At 49.4% G+C, this 24938-nt stretch overlaps 1 protein-coding gene across 1 annotated transcript in view; it reads right to left on the bottom strand.

Annotated features, from left to right (window-relative positions):
• Window positions 1–12624, bottom strand: part of CIITA (class II major histocompatibility complex transactivator) — a 38504-nt gene extending 25880 nt beyond the window's left edge. The window contains exon 1 of the mRNA XM_054714243.1: window positions 12573–12624. Within this exon, the coding sequence (XP_054570218.1) occupies window positions 12573–12624 (52 nt within the window). The remainder of the gene's footprint in view (window positions 1–12572) is intronic.
• Between the last annotated feature and the right edge of the window lie 12314 nt (window positions 12625–24938).

Here is a 24938-nt window from a genome sequence, read left to right as displayed (position 1 = left end):
ACAAAACACTAACCCTGGAAGGTAGGCTAGCTCTGGCCAGCTAAAGCCAATTTGAAGCCTCACCTGTGTGGCTCCAATACACCCACCTGCTCCCTACTTCAGGTAGTCTATTGCTGCAACAAACCACCACAAAACGAGCACCTTAAAACAATACAGCCTTCTTCTCTCACAGTCCTGCAAGCCAGAACTCCAAAATCAAGATGCTGACAGGGCCCTGGTCCCTCTGGAGGCTCTGGAGGAGAATCCTTCCTTGCCTCTTCTAGCTTCTGGGAACTGATGGCATTCCTTGGCATGTGACCTTGTTGGCCAAGCCACTCTAATCTCTGCCTCTGTGGTCACATCACCTCTTTGTGTCTCAATTTTTTTGCCTTTTTCTTATAAGGACACTTGCCATTGGATGTAGGGCCCACCCGGATAATCCAAGATGATCTCATTTCAAGATTCTTAACCTAATTACATCTGCAAAGGCCCTTATCCAAAATAAGGTCACATTCTCAGGTTCTAGGGATTTGATGTGTTGATATTCTTTTGGGTGCCACCATTCAACCCACATGGGACACAGATACATGTTGGAAGGAATCAGAGGAAGCTTCTTGGAGGAGGTGAGAGAAGAGCTAGCCTTGAAGGCCAGGGATGTGAGAGAGCCTTCTGAGCACCCCCACCTGACCCAGAAGAAAACAGAGTTGAAGTGGGGAAGGACAGTGGGAGGGTAAGATTGAGAGAAAATACACACAGTTTACCACTTCCAGGTGCTCTTTTCCTTTCACTCAACAACTCTCACTACCGATGAGGGGTGCGGGGGGGGGGGGGGGGAGAGGGGTTCTCAGCACAGACCCAGAAGTCACAGAGAATGGACTTTCTAGTCCAACAGAGGGCCCTGGCTAGAGTTGCCTGTTTAGGGTTAGGCGGTGGTTACAGGAACCCAAACAACAGGTTTGCATCAGGGCCCAGCCAGCCATGACTGGAGGAAGCACAACTGAAAGGCCAAGCTACCGCCCTTTTCCTGGGCCAAGGCGGGGAGGCGGGGAGGCGAGAAGCGGGGAGACAGGGGAGGGAGAAGGGCTGCATCTCTCCCAACACGTGGCCTGAGAGCCCCAAGAAATCTACTATTTTCTCAAGGATGGTGAGGAAAGACTTCCCTGCCCCAAATCTTGCCTGCTGCCTGCCTCCCCCTTTCAGTCCATGCTATTTGTTGGGAGTCTAGCCATCTGCCTCTTTTCCCAGGCAGTTGGATTTTGTGATAGCAACCCAGGACTGACCCCAGCAATTCCAGGAATGCGTTATATAACTTTGGTCAAATTATCCAATCTCTGTTTTCTCACAGGGCAAAGTTTGAGGCTGAGCCTCACTAATCGACAGGCTCAGCTTCTAACTTTGGGCAATATCTATCACTCAATGTGGTCAAACACAGGAAACTACACTGACAAAGAGAAAGAAGGCAACCCACCGCAACCTGGGCAAGTTCATTTCTTAAACCTCTCGGAGCATCAGTTTCCCCACCTATAAAATGGGGATTATAAGAACTGGTAACTCCTAGGGGTTAGGTAAATTAATTCATGTAGAGCCCTTGGAAGGTGACTGGTGCTTAGTAAGCACTTAATGAATGAAAGCTTAGAACAGCACTCAACATATACACGATGAGTGCAATATTATTATTATTATTATTATTATTATTATTATTATTATTATTATTACTAGAGGCCCGGTGCAAGAAATTCGTGCATGGGGTGGGGGGTGTCCCTCAGCCCATCCTGCACCCTCTCCAATCTGGGATCCCTTGAGGGATGTCTGACTGCCCGTTTAGGCCCGATCACAATTGGATATCCCTCTCACAATCCAAGACTGCTGGCAACCAACTGCTCACCTGCCTGCCTTCCTGATTGCCCCTAACTGCTTCTGCCTGCTAGACTGATCACCCCTAACCACTCCCTGACAGCCTGATTGATGCCTAACTGCTCCTCTGCCAGCCTGTTTGCCCCTAACTGCCCTCCCCTACAGGCCTGGTCACCCCTAACTACCCTCCTCTGCAGGCCTGGTTCCCCCCCAACTGCTCTCCCCTGCAGGCCTGGGTCCCTCCCAACTGCCCTTCCCTGCAGGCCTGGTCGCCCCCAACTTCCCTCCTCCGCTGGCTTGGTCACCCCTAACTCCCCTCCCTGTAGGCTTGATCGCCCCCAACTGCCCTCCTTTGTAGGCCTGGTCCCTCCCAACTGCCCTCCCATGCTGGCCATCTTGTGGTGGCCATCTTGTGTCCACATGGGGGCAGGATCTTTGACCACATGGGAGCAGCCATCTTGTGTGTTAGAGTGATGGTCAATCTGCATATTACTCTTTTATTAGATAGGATTATTATCTTATCATAATTCACTTCTTACCTCTGAGGTTGACTAAGGGACCCTTTTTCTTCTATTCCTGCCTGATTCTCCACATTGTCAAGGTAAGATTTCTGTTGTTTTGCTTAAGGAGGCCTCACAGTCCTCATAGGAACAGTGTAATCACTGCCCGCTGCCACCCCCCATCACCACCACCAAGAAGGGTTTGAAAGAGTGTATGTACCAAAATGGTTTCTGAAATAAAAATTCATTTCTCTCTCCCCCCCCCTGGGAAATCAAGTGTGACCAGAATGTCCTCAGTCAGACCTGAGCAACTTGATGTTCAGTTTATGTAGCTCTTCTTGTGTCAACATAACATCCTCCCAGAAAGAGAGCATATATCTTTGAGGGTCTGAGGAGGAATTGAGAGGGAGAAAGGGGCTTCTCTGTTGCCCCCCAAAACCTTCAGCACTAGTCTGCACTGCAGTGCAAGAGTATGAGAAGGGATACTTCCCTACTTGTTGACTATGAACTTCTCCTCTGGAGGAAGGAACAGGAAATCTCAGAACTGTGTGTCTAGAGACATGGGTTTGAGTTCCAGCTCTACCTTTGACCTTTTATAAAAAAATTATATATATATATATATATATATATATATATATATATATATATTGATTTCAGAGAGGAAGAGAAAGGGAGAGATAGATAGAAACATCAATGATAACAGAGAATCATTTAATGGCTGCCTCCTGAATACCCCCCAATGGGGGCCGAGCCTGCAACCCGGGCGTTCACCTCGACCAAGAATCAAATCGAGACTTCCTGGTTCATAGGCTGATGCTCAACCACTGAACCATGCCAGTTGAGCTATCTTTGATCTTAAATTCATTTCTTTACCCCTCTGAACCCAGGTTTCACCATCTGGGTGTGGGAGTCCATACAGCTAAGGCATTTTAGGATTCTAGATTTCCCATTGCCTTTCCCCTTTCTATTCCCCCAAGGCCCCCTCAGCACCCTCATGACAAGCTGCTTCCAGAGGTCAGACAGTGATAGGAAGCAGGCTCCCAGAGATAGTTATCTACAACAACCAGCACCCAATCAGCATCTTTGTGGGTTTCAGGTCAAATGAGTTATGAGTTCCTCTTTACACTTGCACCCTGCAGTCCTCCAGATAAACTCAAAAAAACCTCTTGCATGTTTTTTTCTTTCTGTAACACAATGATTTACTGAGCATTTCCTACAAGAAAATCACCAGCATGGGTCTCCAGGGGCCTTAAAGAGGTTTCAAAATATAGTCCCTGCCTAGAAGGGTGTGGTGGAGACCCAGATAATATTTTAGAAGAGAGACAAAATATGATCATAATAGTACAGGGGTCAAGAGGGTGAGCTCTGGGTTCAAACCCCAGTTCCACATTAACTGTGTGAGTTCACATGTGTTACCTAGCTTCTCTAGATTGTGAGGTCTACTGTGCTGGGTTGGCATCAAGTGTCTACCTCATCTGTTTGCTGTGACTCGCCTATAGTGATACATCAGGACATGCTACTAAGATGTAAGCTCCACAGTAAAAACAGCAAGTTGTCACTTGACACTGTACAACTGGCAAAAACCGGAAAGCTGGGCCGTGCTTTCAAATGGGTTGGTGGAAGCGGGCTGGTGTGACCACCCCAGAGAAGAACCTGGACCACTTAGCATATCTAAGGATGTGCAGACCCCACAACCCAGCAATTCAGTTATTGGGTCTGTGCAGCTCCAAGAACTAGTCCCATAGCTCTACAAGGACACACGTCTGAGGATACACACCGCTGTGCTATGAGTGGTGACAGGGAGTTGGAGGCCACCTGTCGTCCCTTGCTGGGGGAGGGACAGGAAAAAGTAGCCACCACAACCCATGGAGGATGGTGCAGTGATTAGAAGCAGCAGACCAAATGCACACAGAGCAACACAGGTGGACTGTGATAACACAGTACAGAGTTAAAAAGTAAAAAAACAGGATGAACTCTGGTAGCCCAGTTCTAGACATGCAGAGTGACAACACATATTTTACAAGAACATATACAAAGAGGATGAAGAAGGTAAAGGGGGTCAAATATATGGTGATGGAAGGAGACCAGACTTTTGGTAGTGAGTTTACAATGCAGTATGCAGATGATGTATTATAGAATTATACACTTGAAAATTCTATAATGTTATTAACCAATGTCACCCCAATAAATTTAATTTAAAAGAAAGGACACATATAAACAAAGGGACGCACATTGAATGCGCTGGAATGGGTGGCAGAAAGGGAAGAGGGAAACTGAGAGTTGCCTTATGTGAACCAAAGATCATAGAGTGCTATGAAGTGAGGTGGGCAATTAGCAAGGTGGAAAGGCTCCTGAAGTTTACAAGAAACAAAGCAAAGCCAAATACGATGGAAGCTTCATGGGGTGGAGTACCTCTGTGGCTCCCCAACAGAGCCTGGCAGCTGTAGATGCTGGAAAAGGAACACCTGCACTCTTGAGAACCTGTAGGCTACCCCAGGATGGGCAATCTGGGCCCAAGAGCCTGCAGTTCTGGGGGGAGGAGGAGGAGGTCAGGACTTGGAGGAGGACAGGGGAAGGCAGGGTCACCTTCAGAGGCGAAATCCCCAGCACTCTGGCCCGCTGTCTGCCAGCCCAGCGTGGGCACCGCAGGAAAATGAAAAACTGCTGGTCTCACTCAAGACTTTCACTTCCTAGAGGAACTTGAGGAAGTCACAAGAGACAGAAGGGAAACTGAGGTATGTGGCAACGCTGAGGGAATTATGGGGCTGGAGGTTCTGGTCTCTTCTCTTCCAGGCAGGGAGATCAGAAGAGGTGTGTGCGTGCAAGTGTGTGCATGTGTGTGAGCATGTACTAGGGGACAGCAGGCCGGACAAGCTCTGTGTCAAGAGAGGTCTGGAAACACGGCTGTTGGTTAGCTCTGGCACTCCACTCTAACTGTAGGCTCTTACGCTATAGGGGGCTTGACTTGAAATATGACTCAAAATGAGGGTCGAGTCAGGCCCATAGGCCTAGGTATTTTATCTGCCAAGGCAATTTGAGTATGTGTATGGGTATCTTAGACCTTGCAACGTCTCCATATAGAGTCACGATTGTTGCCAAAGTTCCCAGTACTCCCTGTTGCCTTCTGCCTGACCCCATTTTGCACTATTATGGTCCTTCAGGCATTTGGCTTTGCAACCCTTGTCTTAGAGACCCTCTAAGGTCCCTTCTGTCTCTGACCTGCTAGAAAGATGATGGCTTGGAATGGTGGGTGATTGGGGCAGAAAGAGGCAGGATTATACTCTGTTCTGCCCCACAATGGAACTGGGATGCACAGGAGGGTCTATTCCGACAGAAGGTCTTGGAGGGGACTGGCCCTGCACACCCACACGGTCAACTCCACAAAGCGGGGGAGCAGGAAGCATGGGAGTTATGGCATCTAGGATGGTAGGAGTGTCTTTCCAGCTCTGATGCCAGCTTGGACTGAAAGGAGGTTAAGAGATAAGCTGTCTGGGAACTGTGGGGCATGGAGTTCCATTGGATCCCAGTGAACCCCTCTCCCCTTCCCCCCTCCCCCGGTTCCAGCACCCTCAAGTATCTTGGCATTTCAATCACAGCTCCGCAGCCCCTGTGTGCTGAACAAGGGGGCCTCAGAGAAGGAAAGCCAAAAATGGAAGCATGATTGGCTCCAGGCCCTGTTCACAGGGCTTCTCAGCAGTTGGAGCGAGGGGGGAGGCAGTGGACAAGGAGGGAGGGAGTGGACGGGCATGGCCATAGAGATGGCTGAGTTTACAACAGACTAAGGATGGGATCAACATAGGGACTCATGAGACCTGGGATTTGAGCCCTGCTCTGCATCTAATGGGCTGTGTGACACTAGGTGAGCCCCTTTCCCTCTCTGGTCTCCAGTGCCCTCATCTGTTAAGTAAGAATGTCACTTTAGAGCAGTGGCTTTCAAATGAAATTGAAAGGAGCCCGAACCTCAGAACAGGTGATGAGGGAGCTGTTTGGTTCAAGGGGGTGGGGGGCCCTGAACCTCCCCTCCCGCAAGGGGGCTGCCCACGGTACAGTTAAAAACACAACTTCAAGTGACAGTTTAGGCCTTGGCCTCCAGATACTCTCTGACTTGACAATTTACACTTGTGTGGCCGATACTATGGTGTGTCGCTCAGATCAACACAATTAGCAACAGTTGCTGAGGGCAAGTGGTTTAAGCTCACAGCTCAAGCTCTCTCAAAATAGTCCAAAGTCACACCCTTCTCTAGGGGTAGCCCACGTGTGATGATTGGTGGCAGTGGCCTGCAAAGATCTGGTCTCTGCCTCAATGTGAGATAACCCTATAGTCTGTCCCAGATTCAGCACTCCCCCTGGGATTGGCTGAGACCTTTGTTATAACTGTATTGTAACCCAACTCCTCCCGCTGCCCAGTCCTGCTTCCTGCCTTTCCCCTCGGGTCTCCCCCACCAACCATGACTTCTCTCCAATAAACCTCCCACGTGCAAATCTCAATCTCCTAGTTTGCTTCCCAGGGAGCCCCACCTAAGACAACTCAGCTCTGGTTTTTCCCAAGTGGGGTCTGGAAATTATAAAGAACCCCACAATTGGTTCGGTGGGCATGGTTCAGTGGTTGAATGTCAACCTATGAACCAGGAGGCCCTGGTTCGATTCCTAGTTGGGGTGCATGCCCTGGTTGCGGGCTTGATCCCCAGTGTGGAACGTGCAGGAGGCAGCTGACCAATGATTCTCTCATCATTGATGTTTCTGTCTCTCTCTCCCTCTCCCTTCCTCTCTGAAATCAATAAAAAAAAATTTTTTTATATATAAAGAACCTCACAGATGGCCCCACAGAGACCACTTCTGAGAGCTCAGGTAAGTCACCTATCTCTCTGGACCCTCATTGAAGGAATCCACCTCATCACAACTTGGGGAATCTTAGAACTCAAACAACACCACCTTGGTTTGTGCATGTGTCTATAAGTGGTACAGTTATTGGGGGTGGGGAAGTTGGTGGCCGTGGAATAAAAAGGGAGGAGACACACTATAAGAGCTGCAGCCAGGGGCAGAGGGGTGCCTGCAGTGCTAATGCAGACGGTAATCCCCTTCCAGCTCCCTGGCCTCCCCCCCCCTCCAGTGGCCTTCCCTCTGCATGTCCCAACATTTCTAGCTGCAGTCAATGATCTGGAAAAGGAGTCAACACATTTTTGGGGGACGAGAGCCTGAGCCAGATGCTGGGGAGGGAAGGGGAATGAGGCTGCTGTGCTGCATTAGCAGATCATGCCCCCAACTCCAGTCCTGACCCCTCGCTCTACCTAACATGGCACCTACGCCAGCGCTTAGCCCTCTGCTGGGTGCTGGAGACTCCGAGATGAATCACAGGCTGGCCCTGCCTGCCAGGATCTGTCTACAGAGCTCAGCAGTTGACAGATTTGGTTATGAATTAAAACTGCCCCAGAAAGAATAGAGTGAAAAAAGAAAAGAAAAGAAAAAAAAACCTGCCTGAAAAAGTTGCTAACCACATAGCAGCCTGGGCCTCACCCCCACTAAGTTCTGATTCAGTAGGTCTGGGGGCGGGCCTGGGAATCTGAATTTTTGAATGAGCATCCTTTTGTGTCTCAACTCCTCCCGCTGCCCAGTGCCTCACCTGTTCTTGACATATTGTGAGTACTAAGGTTTTATTTCCACTCACCAAGAAGACACTGACTCACCTGGCAGGGCCTTTCTTGAACACCAGGAAGGCTACGATTCTCCTTCCCCCAAGGGCACTTTCTAGAACCTCCGTTTCTGCTACCACTGGACACTTCCTCAATTCTTGTATTTTTCATTTCAAAAGTCCCTCAGCTGCTCTGCCGTCGATCTGGGAGCCCTCAGTCCCACAGCCTAGATTGTTACAATAGCTACAAGGTCTTTCCACTAATCCCGAGTCTCCCAAACTTCAGCCAATCATCTGCCTCCTTTACAATTTTTCATCATATCTTCATTCCACCTATTCTATAATTTACCTTAGCATTTTCTGTAAATTAATTTTTAAAGAAACAAATATATTCATTTTAAAAGAAAACTTTCTAGCCTGGTTGGCATAGCTCAGTGGTTGAGTGTCAACCTATGAACCAGGAGGTCATGGTTCGATTCCCGGTCAGGGAACATGCCCGGGTTGCAGGCTCCATACCCAGTGTGGGGCATGCAGGAGGCGGCCAATTGATGATTTATGATTCTCTCTCATCATTGATGTTTCTATTTCTCTCTCCCGGTCCCTTCCTCTCTGAAATCAATAAAAACATATGTATTTAAAAAAAGAAAGAAAACTTTCTAGAGTTGAAGGCAAGGACTCAGGCATATACATGAATTGTTCATAAAAGCCCTATTCACAATAGACAAAAGGTGGAAACACTCAACTACCCACGGACAGATAACAGATAAGCAAAACGTGGTTTATCCATACATTGCAATATCACTCAGCCATCAAAAGGAATGAAGTTCAGACCCAGGCTACAACATGGAGGCGCCTTGAAGGTGTTATGCTAAGTGAAAGAAGCCAGACACGAAAGGAAGAATACATGATTCCACTTATATGAGGCACCTAGAATAGTCAAGATCTTAGAAACAGAAAGTTAAATGGTGGTTGCCAGGGACTGTGGTGGGGAGAGGAGAATAAGGAGTTACTGTTTAATGGAGACAGACTAAGTTGGAGAAAATGAAAATGGTGGTTACAGTTGCACAACATCATGAATGTACTTACTGCCTCTAAATTGCACATTTAAAATGGTTACATTGGTCAGGTTTGTTATTACTTTAGTAAAAGAAAACTTTCTATAACTACTTCATATGAAAAAAAAACACACACACACACCCAAAACCACAGTATCACTTGCCATTGAAAACAAAGCAAGGTTATCAAAATAATGTTAGCGGCTTTACCAGTTTGTTAAAAAGGAACCTTAGCGAGTACCACACAGCCGTTAGAGTGCTGTTAAAGACCCCTACACACAAAATAGATGGAGGATGAAAAAGAATCAGAAAAGCACCCGTTCCCTCCCTATGAGAACCAGTGTCAATTAATGCCTCTTGGAGAACGGTCTTTGGACCACTCACCACATATGTGTCTAAGCCTTTGGGAAACCTCCCTGCTGCTCTGGAGACCTCAGTTCAAATCCTGACTCTACCAACCACTCGGCTATGTGGCCTTTGACAAAACCTCCTGGGGAAGTTCCCAGAGTTTCTGTAACATGGAGAGAGGACAGGGGTTGGGGCACATCTGTGCCTCTTAATGTGTGTATGGCCATTGGACCCCTGACATAAGAATCACCTGGGATAAATGGTTTAACCTGCCATTAGGAGGCCCACCCCTGGCCTAGCCAATGGGGTTTAGGGGCAGGGCCTTGGAACCTGCACACTATACAGCCTGCCAAGGAACTAGGGGTGAGTTAATTAAAGGTTTGACCAAATATAGCAGGATAATTTTTAAGTTGATAGTGACATTATAAATATCCAAATGGCCTTTGGCCAAAAAAAAAAAAAAAAAAGTTCCCCACCGCTGCTAGAACAAGAAGCACTGATTTTCTTAACCTTCTGGTTGACCTGCAGTAGTTCCTTGGGTGGGGGGAGGGAGCAGTGCACAGATGGAAGACTTTCTGCCCAAGTAAGGAACCCCTGGCTGCCACTGGAAGCGGGGTGCTGTGGCCTTCTGGGCTGTATCCCCTCCCCTGTATCAGGTGGAGAGAAGGGGCCGCGGGACTCAGAGAACTGCGTTGTTAAGGGCCCCCCAGACAGAGCTAGACATGGTGGCTCCAATTCCAGCATTCTGGGGCCCTAGAGAACGCACGCCCCCTTTCCAGGGGCTCAGGACCCCAAAGTGAGGCAGAGATACCAACCTTCAAAGACATCCCAGAAAAGACCCCGCCTCCCAGTGTCCTCAGAGAGGAGCGGATTTCTCCAGCGGCTAGCTGGGCTGCCCAGAGCCCTCCCTGCAGGGGATCCCACCAGGAGGGCCGTTCCCAGACTCCAGAGTCTGAGCAGGGATATGATCCAACAGGGAAACTGAGCCCCACGCCCCCTTTTCAAGGGCAGGGCCCCCGCGGAGGAAGAGCTTGCGTCCTCTGCACTCACCTGCGCGCCTCTACAGACTCTAGGAGGCGCAGTCGGTCAGCCTAGGGCTGACCCCACCACCTGTTATCTGCGCCGCGTCCCAGTCCCTCTGCGGACACTCCCTCCCACCTGGCTCTCCCTGCCGCCTCCCTCGGCCCCAGCGTTTGGGGCGCTGCAGCCCAGCGCTGGTTCCCAGCTCCGGGTCCTTCAACGGATGCTGGAAACCACGAGTTTCCCAGGTCTACATCCTGCACATCCTCTTCCCCTGCTCCCAGCCTTGCTGTGTGACCTCTGGCAAGTCGCGCTGCCCGTCTGAGTCTCGATTCCCAGCCCGACTTTAGGGGCTGCAGAGGGGACCTTGCTCACCTACCGCTGTTCCCTGGACTCCCGAGCGGTGCTGCGCTGCTGGCGGCCTCTCCCTCCGACAGCTCCGGGGCTATTGTGAGCCTGGGATGGCCAGTCACCTGGCCACCCTGCCTCCACCCCCGGCAGCAGCCCCTTTTCTCTTTCATTTTCATTCTGCTCCGAGAGGCTTGGGCCAGACTGGGGAGTCAACAGGCATCCAAGCCTCCCCCTGCTGCGTCTACCACGTGGTTTCTCAGAAGCACCTCCGTGGTACCCCTACACCCCTGGGCGCTTCCAGGGCGTCCCCTGCTGCGGGGGCGCCGGCCTGCCCACGGGCATGCGATCTGCACGCCCTGGCTTGCAGGGAGCTCGTGCCCTTAGTTTCTGTCTAACTCACCACCGTGAAGGCAGCAAACCACCCTGCAGGGCATGTAAACCAGAGCCTGCTCTCTGAGCTTTACTTCCAGGAAGCTGGGTGACCTTGGTGGGTGGGGGGAGAGGAACCATGCCTCGGGGACCTGCACTGGAGGTTCCGCCCAGTAACCTGGCATTTCCAATGCCACACCCCCTGCCACATGACTTGCCTTCCTCCTCCAGAATCCTGGACCTCTGCCCCACCCACCCTGAGACCTTTGGGGTGTGTGTGTGGGGGGGGTCACTTCCCTTCCCAGGCTTGGATTTCCTCACCTGGAACTGAGGGGGTGGGTCTAAGTGACCTCTCTCTCCCCTCAAAAACTCCCCCAACAGCACTAGCCCATAACTCTGTTGGTTAGAGCATCCACCTGATACGGCAGGATTGCGGGTTCAGTCCCTGGTCCGGGAACTTACAAGAACCAACCAATGAATGTGCAAATATGTGGAACACCAAACCAATGACCCCCCCGCCCCACTCAAATCAATAAACAAAAAATTTAGAAAGCAAACAAACTTCTCCAGCAAGCTCTGGCAAACTCATCATAATCTAGGGTTCAGAGGAAGCCACACATTTCAATGGTGTCTGAGCAAAGGAATCCCACCACTTCTCACCACACAACAATGGCAACACCAATAACATCGGGCTCCTATGATGACAGTCAGTTCCTACAATGTGCCAGGCTCTGTGCCAGACCCTTTAATCCCCCCGCCATTGTCCTGTCAGAAGACACCTCCTCTTCTCCCCTTTTACAGCCCAGGAAAACGGCCTCAGAGAGGGCTGGCGACAGGTTCAGTGTCACACCGCAGCCAGCCCACAGTGCAGCCGGGATTCAAACTTGTGCTCTGACTTCGGAGCTGGTGCAAGTTGTCTGTACTATGCTGTCTCTCGCCATCTGTCCCCTGTCTCCCACTTCTCCCCCAAAACACCACTTGGAAACTGGGGAGAGGGCAGCGTCTGACCAAGGGCCAGCTGGCTGAGGCTCAGCAACTATACCAAGGGGCTGACTCCTGCTTTGGTTTCCCTGTTTCCGCGAGGATGGGGTGGGGTCTGGCAGGAGTCCCGTCCTTCAAGGACACCCCTCAGTGTTTACCTGGCAGCTAGAGGGCCCTGTGATTGGCCGAGCCAGGCCACCGACGCTGAGAGCTAACAGCACACCCTCTGAAAGTGGGCCCTCAGAACTCTTCAAGGGCTGATAAAACCCTCTCACATCCCAGGCATCCGGACTGACTGAGTGCCCCTCAAGTGGAAGGAAATGGCCAACCACCTCACTTCTTCCCACAGCTATAGCTGGACAAAGGCCCCCTCTTTTACCCCCAAACCCCCACTCCAGAGTGTGTCTGTTCATTTGGGATGGCAAGCTCAGCTGGGACCACCCTAAATTAAGAAGCATTCTCAACTTCCTCCACCCACTTTTTTACCTTGGGGCTCCGGCAGGTAGGACCCCGCAGGGCGTGGAGCCAGGCAACGCATGGTGTGGGAGACACAGTGAGTCCGGCAGTCCCTCCTGGCACCCTCAGCCTGCCCAGTGGTGCTTTCGGATGCTCGGCTCAGGAGCAGGCAGCCTCATCTCTAGCCTGTTTCCCTACACCAGTCAGGTCAGGACAGGAGCCCACCAAGACTAAGCCAGCATGCAAAGCAAGCAAGCAAGGGACCAGCAGAAAACTCTCCCCGCTACAAGGTGGCTTCAAGCTGTCAGATCTCTCTGTTCTAGACACCACCTAATTTGTCCACACTCCCTTAAAGCCCAACTCCCGCCACTCCCCAGCTGGGCTCTGTTAATTTCAGTTCCTTGTTGTGGACAAAATGGGGTGACTGAAGAAGGTTGTAAAGTTGTTTGCTGGGGGGCCCTTCAACACACTAACATTCTGAAATGATGGAGACCACAGTGGTGCCAGATGCCAATATGTGCCATACTCTGCAGGATGGGGCCAGGACTAGAGATCCCCAAATATCCTAGATTCCACTCCCTGCCACCGCTACCCCTACACCAAATCACCCTGAACTTCCTGCACAGCATGAGTGGTCTGCCCATCATTTTAGTCCAAGACATTGAACTGAAACATAAATTATAAAAGGGTGCGCCGAAACCGGTTTGGCTCAGTGGATAGAGCGTCGGTCTGTGGACTGAAAGGTCCCAGGTTCGATTCCGGTCAAGGGCATGTACCTTGGTTGCGGGCACACCCCTAGTAGGGGGTGTGCAGGAGGCAGCTGATCGATGTTTCTCTCTCATCGATGTTTCTAACTCTCTCTCCCTCTCCCTTCCTCTCTGTAAAAAATCAATAAAATATACTAAAAAAATTATAAAAGGGTGCTACCCAAAACATGGGATATATGCCCGCTGGTTTGGAGTGACACACAGATGTGGTGGCAAATAGCATTGACTCGCCCAGGGAGAAAGTTAGTGCCCCTTCAAGTCCCTGCCCATGCTCCTGAGGGCATCAAGGAGACAGTCTCATTTTGGGGCTATGTCTTTAGCACCTAATGTATGAGGTCCCCATTGCACAGAGATCAGCCCCCCAGCCTCAAGCCTTCGGTAGTCAACAGTATGTGTCTAGAATCAAACAACATTGCTCTGTTTTCCTATCTCCTGTGTGGCATTCTTTTTCATTTATGACAGACACAAACTTTCCTTAGGAAATAAAGTTGAATAAAAACTGTGAGTGGTTTGAAAGAAACTGTCAAGTAAATAATAGTATAGGTGGTAGGCAGGCATCATGAGGGTGGTACTGAAATGAAAGAAGTTTGGGAAACAATCACTTAAGTGCCTCATGCATTTTTACTGACAGTGCACTGGGTTGGGCCTGGCCAGTGTAGCTCAGTGGTTGAGTATCGACCAAGGAACCAAGAGGCCACGGGTTCCATTCCCGGTCAGGGCACATGCCTGGGTTGCGGGCTCAGTCCCTTGTGTTGGAGGCAGGCAATCGATGATGTTTCTCCCTCATCGATGTTTCTATCTCTTTATCCCTCTCCCTTCCTCTCTCTCTAAAAAAAAAACAATAAAAAACATTAAAAAAAAATAAGAGCACTGGGTTAGGAGCGTGATAAGCTGTCACTAGCAGGTATGTGACCTTGTGTAATAGGCAGTTAGACAGACATCAGCAGAGCAAGGACGATGGGCCAAGTACAGAAGGTCACCAGGGCAGAAAGCCCAGTGTCTGGCAATGGGCTAAACGGGGAAAATAAGGACCTTGCCCCTAAGGCAGTGATGGGCAACCTTTTGAGCTTGGTGTGTCAAACTTCACCAAAAAACTGAGCATAACTCGGGTAGTGTGTCACTTTGAGGAAAAAAACATTATTTCGCAAATGTTTCATCCTCAGCAGCCGTGTGTCATCAGAAATGGCTACGCGTGTCAGTGCTGACACGCGTGTCTTAGGTTCGCCATCACTGCCCTAAGGTAATCTTTCCTCCCCTAGCATTGCTGGTCATGCGGTCTAGACACTCAGACTTTTTATCCCTAAAGACAACATGTAGGCCTCAGTTGTGTTTTAGCTCCAGGCCCAGAAAAGCAGCAAAACCAGGCTTGTGCCTCTGTGGCTGCCTCAGGACCGCCTGCAGTGACTGATGACCCCCTGCCCTGGCTCTGACCAATCAGTGGACACCACGACCCTGACAGAGCGCACCTGGAAAGCTGATGGATATTCTACTAAGACCTTCCCCTGAGACCTCCCCTAAGATTCCCACCTGCAAGAAAGAGATAAACACCCTCAGGATGAAGACTCAGTGGGCGCTCTCTCTCTCTGGGGAGCACGCTGTGCCATTCCCTTTCCCCTTTGCTCCCCCCACAGGTGTGCATCTGCTAACCTCTAAGGGACCCAGGGCACTTACAACCAGGGGAGCAATGGGCAGCTCCTCCCGCGCTAACCCCCTGAAGCTGTGACCAAGGCCCTTTTCTCTGACTTCTCAGTGAGCCAAAGCAGCCCAGCCGAGGCTCTCCTGTAGCTTCTTCTATGCCCTTCCTTGTTTCACCGTCCAGGTGTGTTTTTGCCATGGCCCATGAACTCTTGCTTGCTTTGCTGCACTTCATCTCTTGACTGAAATCTTTCCTTTAAGAAGGTAAGAACCGAGGTTTCATTATCTCACCAGTAACACTTGGACCTCTCACTTCCCTTGTGTGGGCCTCAGTTTCCCCATATGAAATGAGGATAACGATGCCTATTTTTGTATTGGTGGTTATTTTGAAACAGTCACTGCATTCAGAAGTCCCAGGAGAGGAAGTAGGCAGACAAATAAGAAATGCTAAGAGTCAATTTAGAAATGTTAAGAGTCAATCTGAAACAGAGTCCTGCTTTGATAGGTTAACAAAACAGAAGGGACGGATATTAGAAATCCCAAGAAGTCTCACGGTCCCATGACCTGGTGCCAAGAGAGGCATCCCTGGCCATTCAGCTGTCTTGAGGCCACCTATGGGAGTCCCTTCCTGTCCTCAGAGGCATCCAGTTCCAATGGCCAAGGCCAACGCAGTTCTGAGTCGGCTTCATGGCAGGGCAGAGATGGCGGTGAGAGTCAGCCAGGCCTGGAGGTGCGCCTGTCTGGATGCCATCATCTCAGCAGCCTGCCACCTGGTCTCTCCACACACACACACACACACACACACAAACACACACACACACACACACACACCCGCCCCTGGCCAGAATCTGATCATGCCTGTGTCAACGCAGGAGGTCTCTGAGCTGATCAGTGACATGTGCTAGTCTGTGTGTTTGGCTGGTGGCAGAGCCTGTGGATCAGTACAAGGAGGGCCTGGGAGGAGAGAGGCACAGTGCTGCCTTGCCAGGAGCTGAGGGGGGTCTGAATTCCAGCAGCCTGATGGTGGAGAGATGAGGAGAGGGTCAGGCTGGTGCAGAGTAGAAGACAAGCCTCATGAACTGAGTGGATAGGGCAAGGAGTAGGTGGGCAGGTTACCGGTTAAGCCAAGCCCCTATTTTCTCCCTACTAAAGCATCCTGTATTCCTGCTGATGTTCCTCTTCAAAACTCCCCCAGAGGAGATGACCATTCTCTTGAGCCCAGGGCTCCATTCCCTCCTGCTGAGGGGCCCTCTCACTGCTACTGAAGCCAGCCTTGCCCTGGGCATCTGAATGTCTCTATCTTAAGTCAGGATCTAGCATGACAAAGAGACCTCTCCTTCCCCACAGGCACGCATCTCCCCAACGCTAAGGGACCCAGGAGACTTGCAACCAGGGGAGCACTGGGCAGCGGCAGCTTGTCCCAGGCTAACCCACTGAACCTGTCTCCAAGGCCCCCTTTTTTCTGACTTCCCAAAGCAGCCCAGCCGAGGCTCTCCTGTTGCTTCTTCTATGCCCTTCCTTGTTTCACTGTCCTGAGTGTGTTTTTTCTGCAGCCAATAAATTCTTGCTTGCTTTGCTGCACTTTGTCTCTTGACTGAAATCTTTCCTTCAAGACAAGAACCAAGGTCTCATCATCTCGCTGGTAATAGTGCTAAATAAATGATTAAGGAGGAGGAAAGGAAGAAGGTGGGAAAGGAAGGAAAGAGATCAGTGAATAGAGGGCTAGGTACTAGATCAAGCATGTCAAACTCATGGCCCGTGGGCCACATGTGGCCCACAAAGAATATTTTTGCAGCCCAGCCAATATAACGGTATGCAAGAAACATTTTAATAAAAATTTCATAACTTAATTTTTACAATATCCCGTTATAGATACCGTATTTTCTGGCGTATTAAACAACTGGGCGGCTGAGGCCGGTTTGGCTCAGTGGATAGAGCGTCAGCCTGCGGACTGGAAGGTCCCAGGTTTGATTCTGGTCAGGGGCATGTGCCTTGGTTGCGGGCACATCCCCAGTAGGGGGTGTGCAGGAGGCAGCTGGTCGATGTATCTCTCTCATTGATGTTTCTAGCTCTCTATCCCTCTCCCTTTCTCTCTGTGAAAAATCAAGAAAATATATTTAAAAACAAACAAACAAACAAAAAACAACTGGGCGTATAAGATTTTCCTGGGTTAAAAAGTCGTTTTATACGCCGGAAAATACGGTAGTCCAATATATCTAATCCATTATGTCTAATCCCATCAATATAGTCCAATATACCGTATTTTCTGGCATATAAAACGACTTTTTAACCCAGGAAAATCTTATACGCCCAGTTGTCTTATACGCCGGAAAGTACGGTAATTATTAATAACGAACTACAATGTTCGCTAATGACTGGTTACTATCATCATGTTGCATTCATTTCCCTTACACGCCTTACGTGCAGGCACACCATTTCTCTCCACTAAAACTAGCAGCGAATATTTTAGCAGCCAATTGCCACGTCATTAGTCTTGGACCGACTTGTTGGTGTGTGCAACAGGAAATATTTCACTTTCGGAGAACAAGAAAAATAGGTTTATTTGTGTTACACATATTAATTTGTGACATTATTCAGTGGCTGGTAAGTTAATGTTCAAGAAAAAAATGTTAATTTTTATTAAAATGTTCTATTATTTTATGTTAATGATTACTCATGTATTTCAGCCCTTTTTATTCAGCAAGTCTCTATTGAAATAAACCTGTTTCTATGAAAATTGAAGCTTTTGTTTTTTTTGCAGCCCATGTAAACTCAAACCTTGTTTATTTGGCCGGTGTTCGCTTTGAGTTTGACATGCTTGTAATAGAAATAATAAAACTGTATGCAAATTAGGCAGATAAGGAGGTATATGAGAACATAAGCCTATTAGTAGGTATTATGCAAATAGATTAGTTGGTAGAAGGCAGGTAAGTTGATACAGAAGTATATAGGCAACTAGATAAGTAGAAGGATTGATAAATTGATACATAGATATAAGTAGATAGTAGGTGGGTAGGTAAACCAAGTAAGTTAGAAGGCAAGCAAGTAGGTGGCTGGAGAGACCGATAAACAGTAAGTAAACACACAGGCGTGCTGTTCAAGGTAACAACAACAGAGAATAGAAACCGTCTGTGGTTGGGTCAGGCATCAGGCATGGAGCCAAGCCGAGTGAGTATGGAATAGGCGACTGGTCAGCCTGGGGAAAACCCATAGGGAAGTGCCAACTTCCTGGTGCAGGTGATTCTCCTTCTGTGGTTCCTTCGGGTGAAGGTGAAGTGGGTCTGACTGGCTGAGAAGCCGCCCAAGGTGAAAGGACAATAGTCACAATAGTCGTTTGCCAACTTGTCTCCTTCCAGGAGGCCAGGGGGGCTCCCCGTCGGAGCAGGACCAGGTTCAGGGAGAGGAGGGAGGCGGGCGGGGAGGCACAGCTCCTCTCCTCTGTAGCCCCAGCCCTGCGGCTCTCATCTGAGGGCCAAATGGGGAAGGAAGCTGGAGGAAGGGCTCGGCAGCCTGGGCTGTCCCTCCCTTTCCAATAAATCAGGCAGCATCCTCCGGGGGCTTTGTTCTACGGTTCCTAGAACAGAGTTCTCATGAAAACAGAGAGCAACGAAACACAAAGGAAAGACAAAGAAAACAATAATATATAAAATCAGTGGGGGCGAGGGGTGTCCTACAGCCTCTTGGAAAAGTGCCCGGATGCCCCTCACTCTGTTCACACATCCAGGGGCATGGACATTTGCCTTCACCCACAGTTACCTTTCTGTTCCACCTCCGGTCTGCACTTCCCCCAAAGGCTGATGAATAGAACCAACTTTCCTCTTGCCAGAAATGCATGTGCCTTACGTTAGATGAAGTCACTGAATCCTCAGAACCCCACTCTGGGTACTGTTATTACCTCCACTTTTTAGATGGGGAAACTGAGGCCCAGAGGGGTCCCAGCAAGTGCTCTCAGTCATACCTCTTGGATTCAGGGAGTCATAACTGGCACCCAGGCGCTGAGGGCACAGCCCAATTAACCAATGTGCCAATCTGAGGACAGGGGCCACACTGACTCATGGCTCCGATGTCCACAGCACCCAAGCACTCAGCAATGTGCTTTTGTATGAAATGAGTGTCTAGATATTATCTGAGGCTCCCAATGAGACTGCAGACACAATTGTTTTCTCAGCTCCTCAAACTGCTGGTTTATTACTTCCTTGTCCAGTTCTCCTTACTGGTAAGCGCCCCTAGAATTATTTGTCTAAAGCCAAGCGCTACCTTGGAAAGTTTCCCAGATGCCATTTCATTTAAGCCCCACCATAGCCCTGGGAGGTTTATATCATCACTCCCGTTTTCGAGATGAAGAAACTGAGGGTCATAGTGGTTTAATGACACGGCCAAGATCACACAGTTGTAAGTAGCTGAACTGGGCCTCAGACCCAGAGCAGTCCAGCTTCCAGCCTGGTTTTCCCACCACTGCCTTCCTAAGTCTCTCTTTTCTGGCCCTGGATTGCCCCTCCAGGGGTTGTCGCCCACTGTCAACCAAAGAATGCCCGAGAGTGTGCTCTGATTCCCCAGTGAAGCTGCTGAATTCTGTCAGGACAAGGACCTTGGCTCCTGGGCCTCCCTGAGCCTGCCTGGGGCTGGATGCACACGTGCTGCTTTGTGTAGCAGAGTCAGACTCCCAAGGCCACACGCCCAGATGTGGGCTTTCTGCACAACTGCCGCAGCGTCGAAGTGCCTTCTGAATCATCAGGCTAGTTTCATTTTGAAGCGGGCTAACCGGTTTTTGGCACTTTTACGGTATTCCTTTGGGGGTTCAAAAGAGGCAGCCAAGCAGAAAGTGCGGCCAAAGGTCTGGACAGAAGAGATCCAATAGCTTCCCTCTGCAGGCCATGACCTGAGGCAAGTTACTTAAGCTCTTTGTGCCTCAGTTTACTCATTCGTAAAGTCAGAATGATGGCCATACGTGAACTTTCCACCCACCCACCTATCTACTCATCCACTCCCCATCCACCCACCCACCCACCCACCCATCCATCTACCTATTTATCACCCATCCACCTACCCACTCACCCACTCATCCCTTCATCCACCCACTCATCTATCCACCCATCCACCCATCTCTCCATCCGCCACCACCCTACCCACCCACCCATACCAGGCAGTTGGGATGCATCTGTGATCAAAACATAGATCCCTGACCATGTGGAACTTATTTTCCAATGGGAGAACCAGACAGTAAACAACAAGCACAGAAAAGTAAAATATATAGAAGGTGAAATGTCAGTCTAGGGAGGGGCTCAGAGTGTAGAGGGGCAGTTGCAATTCTAGATGAGATGGTCAGGGTAGGCCTGGTTGAGAAGGTGACATCTGAGCAAAGAGCTGAAGGATGTGAGGTGGTTGGCCAAGAGGATATCTGGAATAGAGTGTACAGAGGGAACTGCAGGTGCCAGGCCTGTCCCAGGAACAGCCGGGGCCAGCATGGCTGGAGTATGAGCAAGCACAAGTAGGTGATGAGAGCAGAGAGGTGATGGGAACCAGAAGGGTCTTGTAGGCCATTGTCCCGATTTAGCTTCTCCTCTGAGTGACATCGGGGCCAGTGCTGGGTTTAGAGCAGTGGAGGGTGAAGATCGTTATGGGGTTGTGAAGAGAGTTACAAAACTTCACATGATGATTTCCTTTCCTGAACCCTCAGTGAAACTACAATGAGTGCAACTAATTTATAAATCACACTCTTTCCCGTTCTTCACCCCCCTGAAGGCTGCTCCCTCTCCCGTGCATCACAGCCACAACACACCTGCCTAGGCCTGGGTCAGGCCTCCAGCCCTGAGGACAGCTGGCCTGGGGACAGTGTGGACGAAAAGGGGCCACATGCTAACCTGACTAGCTCAGGGAAGGCCTGCGTGGCGGCCTTGCAAACTCAGACCTAAAGTAACCACAAAGGATGGTCTAAAATTAAATTTCTTAAAATTAAAAGGCAGTTTATAGTGGGTAGGTATGTCCTAGTCTTGTATTTCCCTGCAAAAGATCAACTTTAATCTTGACTGAGCCTATTGTGTTTTTGCAATATCAGGGTAACTTGTAACTTCTCTTTTTCTGGAACCCTCAGGACACAACCAATGCACGAGGGCAGAGATTACAAATCCCCTCATTTGTTATTGTTATCCTATTAATTGTTGACTGTTAACTATCCTGTACCCACCTCCATAAAAGAAGCATGTGTCTATCACTTTACTTTTTATCCAATCCCAGAGGGTCCCTGCCTTTCCCCCTTTGCTTTCTCCCACCTCCCTAATCTATCACCAATGGATTTCATGCAACCCACTTATATCTCCTCCTTTGATGGTAATTTATAAAAATAGGTGAAAAACCGCCATTCTCCCAGAGCATTATCTCACTACATTGAGATTTTGCTTCCTGGCAATTGTCAACAGTTTGGCTCAAACTCATAAAAATTCTTTGCAGGTTTGAATGTTTCTTATGTTGACAACAGAAAGAGCAGAAAAGAGATTTGCCATTCTCTGTCTCCCAGCCTCCTGAAGACCATGGGACCCTGAGCTCAGTTCTCTTTCTAGAGTCATGTGGGGTCAGAAATAAATATATTACATCCCCAGGGAGGAAACACAGTTAATAACAGGAACCAGAGAGAGGAGGAGGGAGGAGCGGAGGTGTCTGAAGGAACATGCAGTTTTCAGGGGTTGTGGGGGCTTGTCTAGAAGAGAGGAAGGCTTTGACTTCCCCCAAGGTTGGCCTCTGCACTGCCCAGTGCCCTCCTCCCAGACCACCAAGTGGGTGAGGGCACTTAGGTAAGAAGTCAGGGAGATCATTCAGATGTAAAAGATGTGTCCAGGAGACCACCTGGGTGAGAATTTAACCACAGAGAGCCAAACCCATGTAGACTTATGTCTTGGCAGAAGAGTTGGAGAAATTACTATACCACCCTGATGCCTAAAGGCAAGACCATCAAAAGGCTTATTCCCCCCAAGGCCAGGTTGAGGATAAAAGCTTATCTGTCTTCAAACTCTGCCTCCACCACTTCCTACCTGGGGACCCAGAGTTGTGTCACCTCTGAGCAGTGTCTGCTTTCTTCTTTAAGTGTAAAATAAGGCTGGAGATCAGCAAAGGGCTTAGGATGGATGTGAGAACCATCTAAAGAGATGCTTGAATGGGCTTGGCCAGTGGTCAGCAAACTCATTAGTCAACAGAGCCAAATATCAACAGTACAACGACTGAAATTTCTTTTGAGAGCTGAAAAGCGACTTCTGCGCATGGGCCACGAAGTTTCAATCACACTGTACGTGCGCGCCCGCACGAGGTATTTTGTGGAAGAGCCACACTCAAGGGGCCAAAAAGCCGCATGTGGCTCGCGAGCCACAGTTTGCCGACCACTGAGCTAGGCTGTACCTGGCGCACAGTACATACTCCCGCAAAGTGAATCACTGCTATTATCCCAAGTTTCCAAGTTACTCTGAAGCCATAAAGGGACCAAGAAGGACTAGGAATTTATGGCGCCAAGTCATAAAATTGGAAAGGCACAGATTTGCACAGAGGAGAAAGGACAAACACATGTCTTTGGGAAGAAGGTTGTTTGCAACAAAGAGAACCTCTTTGTAACTCTGGGGGAGGAAGACCTAAGGTGTTTGAGGAGCCAAGGCTGTGAGTGACCCGGTATGGTGTGGACTTGTTTTGTCTGATTTAAGATGCATCAAGTGTCAATGCTCTTTAAAAATAAGACACTCTCTCCCTCTGATCTACTTCCTATTGCCTGTCTCTCTTTCTCTCTCACTCTTTCTCCCTCACCCTCCCTCTTTCTACTGCTCTTTCTCCCCCACCCACTTTCTCCCTTTTCCTCTTTCTCCCTTCCTTCCTCCCTCCCTCCTCTCCATCTCTCTCTGTCTCTGTCTCTTTCTATTCTGTCTCTCCCTTCCTTTCTCTCTCTCTCTCTCTCTGTCCTTTGGTTTCTGTCTCTATCTGTGACACATATATGTACATAGAAATGCATGTACATGTACATATATGCCCATACACATGCACACATAATTGCACAAGCATACTCACATGTGTGCATGTATACATATGCACACACAGCATCCTCTGCTCTCCAGCCCTTTGGTCCCTCCTGTCTGCGGCACCTCATTTCTCCATCACTGAACCACACTGATTGTGCCTGCATCTGTCTTCCCCACTGGACTGTGAGCCCCTTGCATGCAAGCCCGGATCTGTCTATCTGTGGCTCCCAAGTGCCCCCTACAGTGCCTGACACATCAAGGCAGCTCAGAGAGTAAACCAAGTGGGCATTTGGCTGCATGCCTCCAGGATGATTTTGTTGTTGTTGCTAATCTTCACCAGAGGATATTTCCATTGATATTTTTAGAGAGAATGGAAGGAAGGAAGGGAGGGAGAAAGGGAGGGATATATCCATGTAGAGAGACACATGGATCGGATGCTTCCCGCACGTGCCCCTTCAAGGCCAGGGATCGAACCTGCAACCCTTCAGTGTGAAGGCCGACACTCGAACCACACCAGCCAGGGCAGAGGATTTCCTCTTTAGCAGAGTGGGAAGCACGCTGTATGCCTCCAGCACACCCATCATCATAGATTGAGTTCTCCAAGCCCTTGCGGCTCCTGCCAGCTCCACCAGAAGGTCTGATTCCTGTGTAAGTCTGCCTTCCCATCTTGGAACAGGAATGATCACATTGACTTCTTTTTCAGAGAGGAAGGGAAATCCTTGAGATGCCAAGGGCCAGTCATTGCTCCTGGAGCAAAGGGGATGTCACTTACCACCATGGTCCTTGTAGCTGGGGTTCCTCTCAACCACTGGGCCCTGCAGCCCACTCCAGGCCCATCCCAAGAGGGCCAATTCAGGGTCTCCTTTCTGCAGCAGGGTCAACGAGATCTTCCTGGCCAGAGCCTCACCGTCAGGCTCCTGGAGCAGGGCACAGTGGTACTCCCTGGAGAGAAGCCGCTCCTCCAGCAGGGTGTCCAGGAGGGCCTGCACCTGGCTTGGCTGATGGCTGGAGAGCAGCATCCGGACCTGAGTCAGGATGGTCTGGAAGTGGTTCATGGCAGCACTCAGAGGAGGGCAGCTGCCCGGAGCCAGAGCCTGGGATTTCTGTCACCCAGCCTGCAGCATCCAAAACATGAAGTGAAAAACAGGATGAGGGAACCTCTGCAATTTATTGCAATTTATTCCTGCTTAGGAAGAGTTCCTCATTTGCATTGTAGGCTGGGGTTCCTGGTGAATGGTTGGAAATGGGTTCGTGGGTGGATTCAGACCCCACTGGCATTTGCAGGTACCACCAGTGTGCATGTGCCGAGAAGCCCACAGCCTGTAGATTCCATTCAATCTGGTATTTACTGAAAGAAAGGGAGCCTGACTCTTCCAGGACCTCTGGAAGGTGAAAGGCCTTTTCAGATGTTTTATCATTACAGGAAGGCAATTGGGGCATAAAGTTTAAGCAATTGAGTTTGGAGCCTGAGTTCAAATCCTAGGTCCACTGTTTGCTAATCATGTGCCCTTGAGCAAGTTATTCAGCCTCTATTCTTCCACCTGAAAAGGTAAAGTGATAATAATAGTATTTACCTCCAATGTTTATAGAACACCTCACATTATCTACAATATGATAATAGTTCAATAAATATGAGCCATTATTTTATTTTTTATTGCCATTATTATTATTATTATTATTATTATTATTATTGATTAATCATGCAAACAATTCTGTGTCATCTTGGGTTTAACCTTACCTAAACTTCAGTTTCCTCCTCTGCAAAATCTATGAAAAGTAATCCGATCTCATCTAGTTTTCTTCAGGATTCAAAGAGGTAGAGAATGCATTTAAGGGGCTTAGCATTAGACCTAGTAAGCATGTAATGAACATTATCCTAATATATAAAAAGCCAGGTGCTGTCACGACTGAAATGACCGGATGGATGCCCAAACAGCAGGCTAGGGAGCTGAGGGAGCGGGAGCTGTGAGCCCCTGGTCGCCTGCAGCATGGCGTGGGGAGGA

Source organism: Eptesicus fuscus, chromosome 4 (assembly GCF_027574615.1).
Source record: "Eptesicus fuscus isolate TK198812 chromosome 4, DD_ASM_mEF_20220401, whole genome shotgun sequence".
Classification (NCBI taxonomy): domain Eukaryota; kingdom Metazoa; phylum Chordata; class Mammalia; order Chiroptera; family Vespertilionidae; genus Eptesicus; species Eptesicus fuscus.
The sequence above is the reverse complement of the archived record's forward strand: the minus strand, read 5'-3'. Positions and strand labels throughout refer to the sequence as shown.